Below are 16,985 nucleotides of genomic sequence, written 5' to 3'. Positions count from 1 at the left end.
TTCGCATGCAAGCTCATTTGGTTGTTGTCAGGATTCAGATCTTAGCAGGTTGTTGGACTAAGGGATTCAATTTCTTACTGGTTGTTGGCTGGAGACTGTGCTCAGTACTTTGCCCTATTGGTCCTTTCCAACATGGCAGCTTGCTTCTTTAAAGGGTTAGCTAGCAAGTAACCTACTCACACACAGATGTTAGCATCTCATCACCCTTGCAATATTCCATTCATTAGAAGGAAGTCACTGAGTTCAGATTACTCTCAAAGGAAAGGGTAATTATACAATGTGCACAGTTACATATATGAGAGGCAGAATCATTGGGGCCATCTCAGAAATCTGCCCATCACAATTCTCTTTTGGCAAGACTTGAATTCCCTCCAGTTTCTACCTGCTTTTGTCTCTCTGCATGCTTTTATAGAGTGTTTTTTAAAAATAATTTATCCAGAGTTTCAATAATTTATCCAGGCCTCCACCATTGCCATTAGCCAGAAGCCCAATACTTGACTCTTTGCAGATAGTAACCTCAATTCCCTCTTTAGAACAAAAATGTTCTATCAAGATCATGTTTTCTTCATATCTGTATGTTTTATTTTTTTTTCCCAATTAACCATTACATATTTTACCTGGATGTCTCACTGGTATCTCCAGTTCAGTGTGATTAAAATATAACTTCTCACTAAAAACTCTTCTTCTTTTCAGATTTCACTTATCTTTCTAATTGCATCATTTCTCTATCAACAAGGTTCAAGATCTTAGAATCAGGGGATTTTTTTTTCTTTTGTTCTAGTTGTAGTCAAGGTGTGGCCTACTTACCAGACAAGTGTGGAACCACTAATTTTTTGTTACCAGTTTGCCACAAGTTAACAAAAAATAGAAGTTTGTATTTTACAAAATATTGACTCACAACAAATTGGGGAAAAAACAAAACCACAAAACTGGGCATTCGTTACATGTAATTTAAGAATTACTGTTCTGTTGCATTCCAGTTGTTTTTCTACCTTTCCTAGTAGCTACTGTAAGTGGGTCTGTCCATCCCACTGCTGTTGCTTTTGCTGTAGTCCTTCATATTATTTCATGTGGGCTAACTGCTAACAGGCTGTGCTTTCTGATTCTACCTTCACCAATCCATCCATTCGAATCTGTGAGAAAGTAGTCTTTTCAGAACGGTGCTGTGGTTATCATGCTACGTTGAAACCCTTTAAATTGTGCTTTCTTACCTGATCAAAAAGGTCCAGATTCCTTAGTTTGATATTGAAGACTCTAGGTCTCTTCCCTTCCCTTTTCCCTCTCCTGCCATATTTCAGTTCAAATATGCTCAGTTTCTCCTGTCAATACACTTATTCCCAACTTCCCTTTCCTTCTTTATTTTGTTTATAGCAATTATGACTTTTTGTCTCTTTATTTCCTTATTTTCTGATTCCCCACTCCCTGCACACTAGATTGTAAATTTCATGAGAAAGACTTTGTTTTCTTAACTGCTTAATCTCCAGTAGGTACACAATCTGTTTTTCTTGAATGAATAAGTGAATAAAATGATCACCTTAGGGAATTGTGACCACTGATGACCTTGAAGATGCAAAAGAATGGTGCTTTAATGGTGAAATTTCATAAGCAGAGCCCTCTCCAGCCTCCCTTAAATTACATATAGTCTATTTCTAATTTTAAGTTTTATCAGAATAACTATTTAGTGTATCGTAGTCTCTTTGTATCTTCAGTGCCTGGTAAAGAGACCATGCATGTAAGAATTTTTGCTGAATTAATGCTCAGTTTATCTTCTGTTATAGGGGTATAGTATATTCAAATGTTTGTATAATGTTCCTTTGTTACTAGTTTTCTCACTTATTTAATCAAATATTCATTAAGGTTCTGTACTGAACAAGCCATATGTAAAATATTTTTAGCATACTAAAAGTCAAAGATTATTGTAAAATAATATGGGAAACTCAGAAAAGAGCCAAATGATCCTCAGGAATTTAGTATTTAAGAATTTTAATTATTTGAAGTCTCCAGAAAGAGAAAAAAACATTTTTTTCCACCTAAAGTTACCCTTCTGTTGTTTCATGAATGTTAGTTTTATATCCCAATTATCTAACTTCGGGATATCAGGGGCCATGTACCCCACTGCTTTTTGCACGTGGAATATTGCCTTTCTGTATTAAAAAACGAAAATGACTGTAAATTTTAGTGTAACTTGGGAGACTATATTGCTTGTAAAAGTAGCAGGAAGAATTCCAACATGAGTCTAGTCAGTGTTGTCACTTTTGAGAAGTGATGTGTCCATCCTGCTTCATAGCTTGATGTAGGGTAATGTCGTGCTTAAAAAGCCTTGGATGGAGATTGCAGTCTCTGCATCCTCTGAAGCCAGGACAAAAGGAAAGGAAAGTTTTCAAAATGGACTTAGTTTAGACTTCAGAGAACATCCATAAAGAAAAAACACAGTATTTTACTAAAATATGTTGACTACTCTGCATCTAATACAAATTTAAAAAATATCTTTTTTCTGTTTGTTTGCCTTGGATAGATTAAGTCAGACCCAAAAAGTAGGGACTTAGGTCCGAGACTGTTTTCTTTTTTCTTTCTTTTTTGAATTTTTTATTGATATGTCATAAATGTACAACTCAAGATTATTTGCAGACTGTGTAGTCAGTATTCAAGTTAAAAAAATAGAACATCAAGACCACCCAGGAAACACCTTTTTCAGTCACTGTTCCCATCAAGGGTAACCTAATATCCTGACTTCTACCAACATACATTAATTTTCCTTGTTTTAATATAAATGGAATCATATAACATGTGTATGTTTTTGTGTCCAACTTCTTCCACTTGGCATTATTTATCATATTGGTATATGTAGTCAGAGATTGTTCATTCTCACTGCATAATATTTTGTAGTGTGAATATGTCACAGTTTATCCATTCTGCTGTTCAATAGTTCTAAACTTGGGGCTAATAAAAATAGTGCCACTATGTTATCGTAATATTAAGACTTTAGTTAAACATAAGGACTCATTTCTTTTGAATACATACCTAGCAAAGGAATTGTGGAGCCCATGATTTTTTTTTTTTGCCTCCTGTTTTCCTCATATTATTTCTTTTCCTTGGAATATCTTGTAGTTCTTGATTATCTTTTAAAGTCTAGCTTTCATCAATCAACCTAGTTAGAATCTCACTTCTCTATTTACTCATCACTTTGTGTATATGTATATATCTCCTACTTTATGTTTATAACATTCTGCTTTTATTATATTTTAAAATAGATCTTATTTTACTAAGAATAGATTCTAAGGTTTTTGTTTTTGGTGGCAAACATGGATACATTATTATTGCTTTTCCATAAAGCTACCGTATATCCTGTAAAACTATACTTTCAAAGTACAACCACTAACGCTTAATACCTATTAGAATGGCTAAAATCCAAAACATGGACAACACCAAATGCTGGTGCAAACCCGTTTGTTACTGGTGGGAATGCAAATTAATACAGCCACTTAGAAAGACACTTGAAAATTTCTTACAAAGGCAAACATAGTCTTACTATACAATCCATCAATCATGCTCCTGGTTATTTACTCAAAAGAGTTAAAAGCTTATGTTCATACAAAAAAACTGCATATAAAATGTTTTGAGCTGTTTTATTTATAATTGCTAAAAATTGGAAGCAACCAAGATGTCCTTCAATAAGTTAATGGATAAACAAATGTGATACCCATACAATGGAGCATTGTGCAATGATAAAAAGAAATGAACTATCAAGCCACAAAAAGACATGGAGGAACCTCCAATGCACATTGCTAAATGAAAGCAGCCAATTTGAAAAAGCTGTGTGCTATGTGATTCCAACTATATAACATTCTAGAAAAGGAAAAAGGAAAAAGATCAATAGTTTCCAGGAGCTCTGGGAGAGGGAAAGAGGGAAAGATAAGTGAAGCACAGGAATTTTTTAGGGGAGTGAAACTATTCTATATGATACTGTAATGATGGATACATGCTAATAATGTGTTTATTAAAGCCCATAGGCCTGGACAACACAAAGGATGACTACTTATGTAAAACGTGGACTTTTAGTTAATATTAATGTATCAATGGTTATCAACTGTAACAAATGTACCATATAGTGCTAGATGTTAAGAATAGGGGAAACTGTGTGTGGAAGGGGGTGTATGAGAACTCTACATTCTGTGCAGTTTCTCTGTAAACATTAAACTGCTCCAAAAATAATGATAAATAAAAAACCCATTCTTATTACCTACACCACTACCTCTTCAAGTCACAGCTGACTTTTTTACCTTAGTCTACAAGACCCTCAATGAATTTGACTTCTGGCTACTTCATCTCCTACCACTTTCTTCCTTACTCATTATTCCAGCCACATTCACCTTCTTTTGTGTTTTGAACTACTCTCTTGCCTCAGAGGCTTTGTGCTTTCTATTCACTCAGCCCAGAACACCCTCCCCATTGATGGTCCCATTGCTTCATCCTTCTCCCATTATTCAGGTCTGTTCTCAAGTGCTGCTTTATCAGAGTCACTTTTCTTGTTTATTTGTTATTGATAACTCTTAATTTCTCCTTTCCTCATCACACTCTTACTCTTAGCCTGCATTATTTTCTTTTGTACTCTTGGTACTTCCTCACCTTGATCATCTATTAATTTGTATATTTTTCCTTATTAAAATATAAGTTTTATGAAGACAGGAGTTTTGTCTCTTTCTTACCCTGTTGTATCCTCAGTCCCTATAATAGTGTTTAGCACATGGTAGGTGTTTAATAAACATTTGTAGAATGGATAAATGAATGAAGTCAGTGTTCTCTCTATAGGCAAATCTATACGGGGAGTCAAATTTAAAGTCAAAAGATTGCTTAGTAAATATAGAACATACATGAGCCATAAGGTGCATGTTAATGGCTGGTGTCATCAGTATGATAGATAGCATGATGCATTCATTTTCACTAAAAGATAATCTGCTCCACAAATAGGAAACTTCTGTTTATGGGTCAGAGAATGTTCTTCCATGGAGTGTAGGAGAGACTGCTGGCGTTACTCTTAAATCTCCCTCTTTCCCCTTTGAATTAAAAAAATGTACAAAAACAATTAAAAATCACAAAATACAAATGTATAAAATAGAATGTAAAGACCACATTTAAACCCAGTCAATGACAAGTCACTATTAACATCTTGTTTATTATCCTTTAGAGCCACCATAGACAGACAGACTTTGGTTTTTTATATTATTCAGATCATAGTGGTAAAATAAATGTTTAAAGGTACTATATAATTGGACAGGGTATAGAAATAGTAAATAGTGTGAGTGTATTCCATGAACTGGTTAAAGATTTAATATCCTGTCCCTTGCAAATTGTAAATAGGCTCTTTTCCTGGCACAGTATTGTCTAGTGCAGAATTTATTGTATATTCAGAATTCTCAAATGTTTCTGATTATTGAGTCAAAAAGAGGAGCTGGGGCAGATAGGAGTGTTACTCCAAAGAGAGATTTTTTTTAATACTTTTTTATTGTATATTTTTTTATTACCATTTATCATCCCTAAACCCTCTCCACCTGCACTCACCCCCCTACCCTGTGCAATCACCACACTGTTGTCCAGGTCTGTGAGTTCTTTTTCTTTTTTGCTCTATCCTGCCACCCCCTCAACTTACCCCCCACCCTGAGAGATCTTAAATACTTTGTATTTTTCAAAACCACACTAAAAATGTTTTGTTAATTGCATTAGGTAGGAAATTCTGGATTAGTTTAGATTTTCATGGAAAATTTTTATAAACTTCCCTGAAGTTTATTAGGTCTTTTTTCATTGAACAGAAGAAAATTGAAGGTTCTTAAGAGAAAATGTTCTTTATGAATCTCTTAAAATTTATGCGTGGATTTTAGGGAAAATCTAATTTTCAAATATAACTCACAATAATACATATAACTTAGTTGTGAGTTTATTATATTTCATGCATTAACAGGCCAAATTTACTTATTATTTTTGTGTGCTGATGCTGATAAAAAATTTAAATCACAGTTTTGGAGTTTTAGCATTTTCAAAATCTTTAGGAATTTCTAGATTATGAGAAAGAAGTATCAGTGTTATTAGATGACACTCTTCTTATGTGTTGGTATTCACACAGTTTTCTTATTTGCAGAGAGTCGTATTACTAAAGGATAACTTCCTGGAGAACTTATATATTATTAAAATATAAATAAATGTTATGTGATTTAAACAAATCAAAAGGGATTTTTTGTTAAATCTTACTGATTTTAGAGAGAGGGGAAGGGAGGGAAAAAGAGAGGGAGAGAAACATCTATCGATGGGTTGCCTTCGGTAAGGGCCCTGATTGGGGGCCAAATTTGTGCCATGCGTGGAAAAGGTCCTGTGACTGATTGAATGTGTCAGAAGTGGTCTGTGAAGTTTCTTGGTACTATTGACATTCTTGCCAAGTAATTCTCTGCTGTGAGGTTGTCTTATGCATTGGAAGACGTTTAGCAGCACCCCTGGCCTCTACCTAGTAGAAGCCAATAGCGGGAGATACTGACATACCCCAAATACCCAAATCAATAAAGTTATTGTTGAAAATGAAAAATATATCTTTTATTTTACAGAAAAAACTAAACGGACTTTTTGGCTAACCCAATATGATTTGCATATGTTTTTCCCCCTTCTGTGGGTTTCTCTTCCCTCTCTTGATGGTGTCATTTGATACACATAGGTTTTTAATTTTGATGAAATTCAGTTTTTCTATTTTCTCTTTTTTTGCCTATGTTTATTTGTGGCTTAATAATGTATGCCACACCCATTTTCCAGAGTTCTATGCATTTTATTTGCTCAACCTTTACCTTGGAAAAAAATCATGAATGAACATATATATCTGTTATAAATTATAAAGTGTTTCAAGACAGAATAACATTAAGAATAACCTGTATTGTCAATATAGCCCTTTCAGCTGGAATGAAAAGGAGAAATATTCCTTATTTTCTACCCTTTTCGAGTACTATTAAATTGAGAAACAGTTTCAATTTACTTATATAACATCAGAAGATGCGTCTATTTGAGAGCCTGTATGTTTTGAAATAATAAGTGACTCTGAAATTGAATTCAAAGCTGATATTTTGTTGAATTTTGTTAAATAGTGAGCTCTTGGAATACACAAATGTAAATGTGGTTGAATTGGTTACTTAAAATATATATATATATAATATTGATTGGTAATCATTTACAGCCAACATTTCAATTTTATCTCATGTCATTTTCTCTTTTTGATGTATAATTGAGATACAGCATATTAGTTTCAGGTGTAGAACATAATTTAGTATTTGTAAGATGCCATTTTCAAATAACAGTTCTAGATTTTGTGTTTGACTTTGGCTTTTTCAGAAGGAAAGTATTATGATACAAAAATGAAATTTTTTCCTTCAGTGTTATTTAATATATTCTTTAATAATTATCATTAAATTTTTATGTTGGTTAATTCACAGGTGAATTATGTAACCTCATTACGCTGGATGTAGCTCACAATCAACTTGAACACCTTCCAAAGGAGATTGGAAACTGCACACAGATAACCAACCTTGACTTGCAGCATAATGAACTGCTAGACCTCCCAGATACTATAGGTATGGTATGAGAGGAGAAGGAAGATGCTGATGACTCATTTATAGCTATTTGCACATTAAAAGACAGTTTTTGATCCATTTTGATAGTAAATATTAAAAGATTAAAATTCAACATTGTCAAAGTAGTAAAACTTCTAAAAGATAATATCTTAAAATCACTATTTCCATTTGTTGGCAAAGAAAATAATTAGGTTTTGGGAAATGAGCTAAATTGGATCATAAAGAAGATAGAATATTAAGTCATATGTATATATTCTACTATGGCTCTGTGCTTAAATTGCAGAACGGGTGCATTTTCTAGTTTTGCTGACTTCAGAATGTCACGTACTACTGTATAGGGTGGGGTTTCTTCTTTACTAAAGTAGACTACACTGAAAAATAAAACCATTACTGTTTAGTTTTTAAAACACAGCCAATATAGTTTAAAGTGTGTTCATCTATAATACTGAGGGACTGTGTAAAATGTCTTGAGTTTCAAAGACTTAGCCAAACTGCAAAATGTTGAATTGCATTAACTGTGATATGTTCTGTATCTACAGTCTTGTTAATTTTTCTGAATGCCCATAAATTTATACGAATAGTAAAGAGAATTTTGAAAAATTTAGACATCTTTTAGTTATTGATGTACATTAAGGTTACTATAATGTTTTTTTCAGAAAAATTACACCTGTACTTAATTTATGTAATTTCAGTAATGAATATTTATGAAGTTCTATTACTAAATCATGTGAGACTCATGATGATACCTTTCTCCAGAAGGATTTTTGTTTCCATTTATCAGTACCTAAGGGACCCTTTAACTCATTTATGTTCTAAGGCGTGAGATTTTCCTGATCCTCAAGGTGAGTCAAAGGCAGGCTGCAGACTAATTTTTGGGCTGTTTTACTTCCAGTTTACCTTTAGTACTGAGGTGCAGCCTTTTAGAGTCCCAGTGGATATTGATTCCTGTATTTTGACTCTTGGCAGAAACATGTCCTAGCCTTTCAGTTATATCTTTCACTTAGGGAAGCACTTGCAGGATAAAATCGTCTGCACTGTTTTTGCTTGGTTCTGGGTTCCCAGCAGTTTCTGGCCTGGAAGTTAGTATTAACTTGTTAGCTCTCTGATTTTTGTTTTGGAAGTATTTTTTGTTTGTTTTTTTCCAATGGGAGGGTTTGCTTGAATTACCCACCTAGTCCACCATTACTTGAAACAAAAGCAATTTTAAGAATTTTTAAATAAATTATAATAGATTGTCTTAGGCTATATGACAACTATTTATTTACATAAACGCAATCTGAGTCTTCTGTAGGATATAATAGCTAGTCATTAGATCCTCTATCTTCTGATTCTTGCTCCAGAGCTCTTTAAATCACATAACTATTTGTAATGGCAACTAAGTATTGTAATTAACTAGTTGTAATTGGATTAAATTTATCTCTGAAAGACAAGATGGTCTATGACACAAAATGAATTTTTCTGTTAATATTCATAGTAAATATTTTACCAAATTTGCTATGTAAATAAAAGAATCAGATTTCTGGTTTACTAGGGACCGAACAATTATTTCTTGTTTTTCTCTCTTTAAAGTCTATTGAAATGGCCAAGATGAACAAAGAGAATTGACCATAGAAGAAAAAGAGCATAGAAAAGATACATATTGCATCTATAAAATGTGATCAGGGTTGTTGGAAAAGAATATACTTCTTAGAATACCTTTGCCAAATGAAATTTAATGAAAATACTGTATAATATGAACACATCCAAAGGCCAAAAAAGTAATGTGTAAGATAAGTGGAGAAGTGCCCTAGAACAAAAAGAAAAATACAAAATAAGTGAAAAAAGTCATGGCAGAAAGGACTAGAATTTGTAGAAAGAAAATAAAGGTAATACAATAAAGAAACAAATAAAATGAAATCTTATAGTATTTTCCTAAACTTTACAAAAACCCAGATAATAAGATTAAAATTGTTTACCAAAAGAAATAATGGGAAAAGATACATTCTAGTACACTTCTTAAAAATTGAATTTACTTGTTTTGAATGAACAATACATGTACATATAATGTTATAAAACCTCTCTAGTTTTAGTTTCAGGGTAATGCTAGCTACATATAATAAACTAGGAAGTGTTCCCTTCAGATTTTGGAACAATTTGTTTAAAATGGGATTGTTTTTATATTTGATAAAATATTCATAAGTGAAGCCATCTGGGTCAAGATTTTTCTTTATAGAAATGTATTTTTTTTCAGTTGCATTTTTACCTTTTTTTAAGTATTTTTTTATTGATTATGCTATTACAGTTTTCCCAGTTTTTCCCCCTGTATCCCCCCTCCACCCTGCCCCCCCATTCCTCCAGCATCCCCCCCTACCTTAGTTCATTCCATGGGTTGTACATATAAGTTCTTTGAGTCCTGTGTTTCCTATACCATTTTTGACCTCTCCCCATCTATTTTATGCCTACTAATTATGCTGCTTCTTCCCTGTACCTATTCCCCCCTATTCCTCCCTTCCCCCTCACTGAAATTCCTCCATGTGATGTCCAGTTTCTCTGATTCTGCTCCTGTTCTGGTTGTTTGCTTAGTTTTTGTTTTCATTGTTTTTCTTTTCTTTTAGGTTCATTTGTTGATAGTTGTTTGTTGTCGTTTTACTGTTCGTATTTTTGATCTTCTTTTTCTTAGATAAGTCCCTTTAACATTTCATACAATAATGACTTGGTGATGATGAACTCCTTTAACTTGACCTTATCTGGGAAGTACTTTATCTGTCCTTCTATTTTAAATGAAAGCTTTGCTGGATAGAATAATCTTGGATATAGGTCCTTGCCTTTCATGACTTCAAATACTTCTTTCTAGCCCCTTTTTGCCTGCAAGGTTTCTTTTAAGAAATCAGCTGATAGTCTAATGGGCACTCCTTTGTAGGTAACTGTCTCCTTTTCTCATGCTGTTTTTAGGATTTTCTCTCTGTCTTTAATCTTGGGTAACTTAATGATGATGTGCCTTTGTGTGTTCCTCTTTGGGTCCAACTTCTTTGGGACTCTCTGGGCTTCCTGGACTTCCTGGACTTCCTGGAAGTCTGTTTCCTTCACCAGATTGGGGAAGTTTTCCTTTTTTGTTGTTCAAATAAGTTTTCAACTTCTTGCTGCTGCTGTTCTCCTTCTGGCACCCCTATAATTCAGATATTGGAATGTTTCAGGTTGTCCCAGAGATTCCTCAGCCTCTCATTTTTTTGAATTCTTGTTTCTTCATTCTGTTCCAGTTGGATGTTTATTTCTTCCTTTTGTTCCAAATCATTGATTTGAGTCCTGGTTTCCTTCCTGTCACTGTTGGTTCCCTGAATATTTTGCTTCATTTCGTGTATCTTTTGTTTTTCAACCAAGCTCAATTAGATCTGTGAGCATTTTGATTACCAGGGCTTTAAATTCTTCATCAGGTAGGTTGGCTGTCTCCTCATTGCATAGCTCTCTTCCTGAGGTTATGCTCAGTTCTTTCATTTGGGTCCTATTTCTTTGTCTCGGTGCACCTGATAGGTTGTAAGGGGGCGGGGCGGGCCTTAGGTATTCACCCAGGTAGGGCAACCCTCCTCGCTGCACTGCTGCGCTGCGTGTGGGGGAGGGGCCAGAGAGGGAACTGTGCGGCTTACCCGCTCAATCCCAGCGCACTTTTCCAAGACCTCTGGGGGGAGACTGGGGGAAACTCCAACCCCGGGAACCCTAGCCCACAATCAGCTCTGAGTGTCAGTTTTTCCCTTTAATCAGCCCTTCCCGCAAAGACTGCCAGCTGGGCAGCCAGCCCTGCCCCTACAGTCCCCCACCACAGCGCGGTTTTTCTGAGTTGGACCACGCAGTCTGTGCTTTACTGGTCTGGTTGCTCTGGTTGATTTTTTTTTTTAATTCCTTGGTTGGAGTTTCATGCAGTTTCATTTTCTGGCACTTTTGATTGTTTATTGATTTTAGATTGGTTGTTATCCTCCTTTTGGTTGTGTGAGTAAGCGGAGGATTTCAACCTATGCCTCCATCTTGGCCCGAACTCCTGTAGAAATGTTTTTTAAAACAATTTTAATTTCTTTGATAGATATGACCTTTTTGGTTATCACTTTTTTCTTTGAGCAAACTTGATTATTTGTATCTTTATGTATAGTAATCAAATAAATATAATGTATCGATAATGTTGATTTAACTTTTCACATTTAATAGGTATAAATTGTTTGATAATCCCGTTATTTTAATACCTATAGAATCTATAGTAATACCTCTTCTCTCATTCCTGATATCGATAACTTATATATTCTTTTTCCCCTAATCAGTAAGAAATATATCAGTTTTATTAATTGTATTGATTGTCTCAAAGTGTTACTGATTTCTCTTGTTTCTCTGATTCTTTTTCATTGATTTCCACTTTGACCTTTATTATTTTCTTTCATTGGCTTGCATTAAGTTTTACTCTCTTTCTAGTTTCTTATGGGGGAAGCTTGAGGTCATTGATTTAAGACCTTTCTTCTTATACAGGCATTTTAGTGCTATAAACTTTCCCCTATGTACTGCTTTAGCAGCATCCCACACATTCTGAGATAATCAGTTTTCCTTTTTGTTTTGTTCAGAATACTTTCTGATTTACCTTTCTGTTTCTTTTGTGATCTGTGGTTTACTTAAAACTGTGTTACTGCCCTGGCTTGGTGGCTCAGTTGGTTAGGGCATCATCCCATACGCCAAGGTTGTGGGTTTGATACCCAGTCAGGGCACATATAAGAATCAACCAATGAATGCATAAGTAAGTGGAACAGCAAGTTGATGTTTGTTTGTTTTTTAAGACAATACAAACACAAAAGAAGTGTGCTATTTAGTTTCCAATATCTCAAACAGTTTTCCAATGGGTCTTTCTGTTACTGATTTCTGATTTAATTTCATTGTTGTTGAGAATGTACTTTGTGTGACTTGAATCATTTAAATTTATTGAGACTTAGTGTATGGCATAGTATATTGTCTGTCTTGATTAGTATGCTATGTGCAACTGCATGTGCATTCTGCTTTTGTTGAATAGAGTGACATAGATGATGCAATTGGCGAATTAAGTTTTCTACCTGTCCTTTTTGTCTCTTTTTCTCCTAATTTTTGTTAGTTACATTGTCAGGACATGTCATGTTTTGCTTATTAATTTCTGCTTTTGTTTTAGTCTTAGGTTCATCAACAGTTCTGTGGCCATAGTTTCTTATGATGATGCCTCAGTCATCTCTTCATTGACTAAAGTCAATCTTTAGTAGTTTTTTCAGAAATGGCTCATAAAAAGTAGTTTACTAGTTCTTGTATATTTGTAACCTTTATACTTGAAGAATAGTTTGGATGGATATAAAAATCTTTGGGTCCAATTTCTTTTCCTTGAGCATCTTAGTAGAGATAAGAGGTAGTTTTGTCTTCTATAATTTAATGTACAAGAGTATGAGGCCAGTCCAATTTTTTCCCTTTATAAAGTGATTTAATCTTTTTGTCCTACCACCCAAAGGGTTATTTCTTTTTTTCTGAAGTTCAAGAACTCTAATATATTTCTCAGTGTTGATCTTTCAGGTTCTATTTCCCTGAGATATTCTGAGCAAATTCAACATATAGGTTTAATTTTTATTTCAGTATAGTTTTCTTGAATTACATATTGACATACTTAGTTTGTACTGTATGTTCTTATGTTGAAATATACGTCTGTAAGTTTGTTTATTTTGAACAACCAACTAAATTGGAACAGTAAAGGAGAAAAGAATCTTAGGTAGTCTTACTGTGATCACTTTTCAGTGGAATGTCACATAAAAGCACATTTTAAAAGCAACTTCTTTTATAAAATTAAAGTCTTGCCCAGTATTAGAAAGAAAAATAATGATTGTTTACTGCAGACCAGACAGGGGAACCAAAATTAAAGATGCTTGAAATACAGTTTTCTTCTTACCCTTCTCATTGATGCCTGGTAACTGAGTATTTCTTATGATATTATAGATGCTGCCTTGTTCTCTGAGAGTATCAGGCAAGTTCTAGCCTAAGGGTCTTTGTACTTTTTGATTGCTCTGCTTAGAACTCTTTTCTCCTAATGTCCACATAATTTCCTCTACTCTTTCAACAGACCAAATGGATATATAGGGCATGATCATCAATCAGCTCTTCTCTTACTCTTAAATAGTCTAACAAATTTTATTATTTAATATTTTATGAAGGTTTTTTTATTCCTTTCCTCTTAAATACAATCAAAGGAGGATACAATTAAAGTACTAAAATGAATAGTCCTGGCAAACAGAGAAAGCATAGGGTAGTAGTGGATGATAAAATGTTCTAGTTAGTAGGACTAGGGTCCTTTGGATTCACTTCCTCTGACAAAGGGTAATATCTCCATGTATCCTTCTTTCTCTTGGTTTTCTTAATTATACATTTCTTTGTTCCCTCAGAAGTAATTCTTCTTCTGTATTTTAAGTGTTTATATTAGTATGAAAACATTTTTTACTTCATTATTAATCTCTTGCAGTTAAGATGTAAAATCAGAATAATACAGGTGCCTCACTTCTGGCACATTCTACGTGGTCAGATTACAAGTATGTATTGGAAATCCATGAGAACTGAAACATTTAACAGTAAGAAAAATTTTAATATTTTGTTTTTTCTATTCTTTGATAGTTGTCAGCAAATAGAATTTTGCTGTTATTCCAAGTATAATGGCAAAATGAATAAATATTGCTTAATGAAATTTTTTATAATATTGTAGTTATTTACCACATACCATTCTTATTAAAATAATTATTTTACCTTTCTCCATCCACCTCATTCCTAGTACTTTGATTGTATAGCAGAAGGGTGAGATTTGGTGAGAAATTTGAATATTTGGGCTTTGGTCTGTTACAAATCTCAACAGTATTAATTGACCTTTCAGATTTTCCTCTCATTTATTGGAGAAACACAATTCACCTAAAACAGTGGCAGACTAATTAGAATATAGTTTTCCTGACACTTTTTCTCTTTTTCTTAGTCGGCTTCTTAAAAAGTGTAATTTAAAATGAAAAACAAGCAAAAAACCAACACCTATCCTAGAGAGTTGGTGCTGGTCCTGCAGCGGCCGTCCTACTCTCTTTTCTCTGCACTAAAGAAATTAGCCCTAAACTCAGTTGAAAATCAAATCTTGTAACTACCACTTTACAATTACTTTTCCAAAGTTCACTTTCTTTCCTTACCTTTTCGTTTTTAAAAAACGCAGACTGAGATGTTTTGCCTCTTTTCTTTATTTAACACAAACATTTTTAGAGTCGTTTTCTTTTCTTGGTAGCCATCGCTGCCCTTTATTTCCAGGCTTAGCAGTGCCGGCCAGGATCGCTGACAGCTCGTGGAATGAACGGGGATTGGGCAGCTAGATGCAGTTAAATGAGAGAGTACTTAACACATTTATAGTTTCTCTGATTTAACCATTAGTCTTTCCTGTGAAAGAATAAAAAGTGTATTTTCTTTCATGTAAATATTTTCTAATTTAAGAATCATTTATGAACTAAAGAAAATACTAAGCTTCGTTGCAAGTCTTTTGGTTTCAAACTATGAACCTGATAATCCTAAAGCCTTCTGAGATCTCTGGTGGTTTTATGAAATTGGGGGTGAGGAGGGTGGGGGAGGGTTGTATCTGAAGTAGGAAAAAATATTTTACTTTCTATTTCTTTTCAAAATGAGATAAAGAGAGAAATAGGCAACAAGACCTTGCTGTTCAAGGCTGGAGCACAGAACAATTCACAGAGGTCTTTTTGTTGCACTGGGTTCTGAAGAAATGTTAGAGTAATTATGGTTTTATCAACAAGTAGAGTTTTAGTAGTTAGGTTTTAGGTAATTACAGTGCAGCTTCCATCCAGCTAGTTTGCTAGTTTTCTTTTTAGTAGGGACATTGTTTTAGGTTTTGGGCATTTATGAACTTTTGTATTGGTTGCTTTTCAGTGTGCTTTGAGTTTTTTGTTTAATGTTGGAAAAAAATTATACCTTTGATGTTATTTCATTTTTAGAATTTTGTCTTTTTTACTCAGTTTTTGCTACTTCGTTAAAATAAGTTTAAGGGTAATTAAGTTAGTGTTACTCGAAAGTTATACTGAATTAACCTAAAGATGCTGATTATATTTGCTGAAATTGAAAGCATCTAATTTTAATTCATAGTCATTTGATGTTGCCATATTTTAAAAATCTGACAGCATAAGAAAGCAAGCTGTCAATTTGGAGCACAGAACAATTTACAGTCAAAGTTAAATACTTAAAAGCTAAATGCCAGTGATTGGCAATGATGAGCCTACATTTTTACACAGAATCACAGCAACACTGATTTTACTTAGTTGCAACAGCTCAACATTAAAGCAGGCTATGGCTTGATTTCTAGGTTGCAGTTTAGCTTGTGGTTAAAGCCGCTCATTGAAAGAGGTTAGAGGTTGAAACCACCGCAGGGATGAATCACAGTAAATGCCAGACTTCTGATGTCAAGTTTTTTTTTCTGGCATAGAGAGTTTTGATGTTTCATCCTTAATTTTTTTTCACCTCTTTTGTTTTTTCTTGACAGTAATGGATTTGACAAAATGCCACTCTTTGAACATGCCATGGTCTCAAGAAAGTGATAAAGCCTTTGCAAATGTGAATTTCTTCATCAGAGTAGCATGTTTTCATATATTACGTTATTTAAGGTTCAGCCTCTTCTACCACACTCACAGGGAAAAAGAAAAAGCTTAGGGAAGTCGGAGGTACCAACTTGTTTAAATAACCACAAATTTTGGTATAATGTTATATGGCAATTTCACCATTTTCATTTTGTAATTTTTAAATTCTAGAAACCTATTCTGATTTTAAAAGTGAGAAACTTTAAGAGCTTTTTTGCTTTTGGGAGAGAAATTTCAGGAACCTGGTTCTCCAATATTAGCTGTGCTTTTGAGTTGATAAACATTTAGAATCTGGTTACCATACTTTGTTAACCAGAGAAAGAAAGCCTTTAGGTTTCAATGAAAATAAAAACATGCTTAAAATAATGAATTTGTAAAATATTTTACTGTAAAGAGTGATTGAATGAGGCATGTCAGTTTATGGAACAAAATTGTGGGGACTTTCTACTATTCATAAGCCCTTTCCTGTTCGGGCAGATTTCACAGACCCTTAAATCAATGCTTCAGCCATTTCATTACAGTGGAACAGCTTCCTTCCACAAGGAAAGCAGTGGTGTGAAGGAGAGAAGGATTGCTCTTATCTACTTCCAGGTTTTTGCTTTATTTTTGTTTTTTAATGCTCCTTACCTCTTTTACCTTCAACTTCATACAGCAAATTAAAATTTGTTCAAAGGTATTGAAATTCTTTATTGTCAAACATGATCGCTGCTAGTAGGAAAATTTCCCCCTTTATGAGCCTTGCTGTAGCTAAAGTGGCCATGGGCAT

General features: G+C 34.0%; 1 protein-coding gene across 5 annotated transcripts in view; it reads left to right on the top strand.

The window, feature by feature from the left end:
• The window catches only part of SHOC2 (SHOC2 leucine rich repeat scaffold protein), a 72,479-nt gene that overhangs the window by 32,667 nt on the left and 22,827 nt on the right, over positions 1 to 16,985 (top strand). For all 5 annotated transcript variants that reach the window (XM_024555629.3, XM_053922143.1, XM_053922144.2 and 2 more), the window contains one exon: positions 7,464 to 7,601. In XM_024555629.3, the coding sequence (XP_024411397.1) occupies positions 7,464 to 7,601 (138 nt within the window). The remainder of the gene's footprint in view (positions 1 to 7,463; positions 7,602 to 16,985) is intronic.

The sequence above is a fragment of the Desmodus rotundus genome, chromosome 4 (assembly GCF_022682495.2).
Source record: "Desmodus rotundus isolate HL8 chromosome 4, HLdesRot8A.1, whole genome shotgun sequence".
In the NCBI taxonomy this organism is placed as follows: Eukaryota; Metazoa; Chordata; class Mammalia; order Chiroptera; family Phyllostomidae; genus Desmodus; species Desmodus rotundus.
The sequence above is the reverse complement of the archived record's forward strand: the minus strand, read 5'-3'. Positions and strand labels throughout refer to the sequence as shown.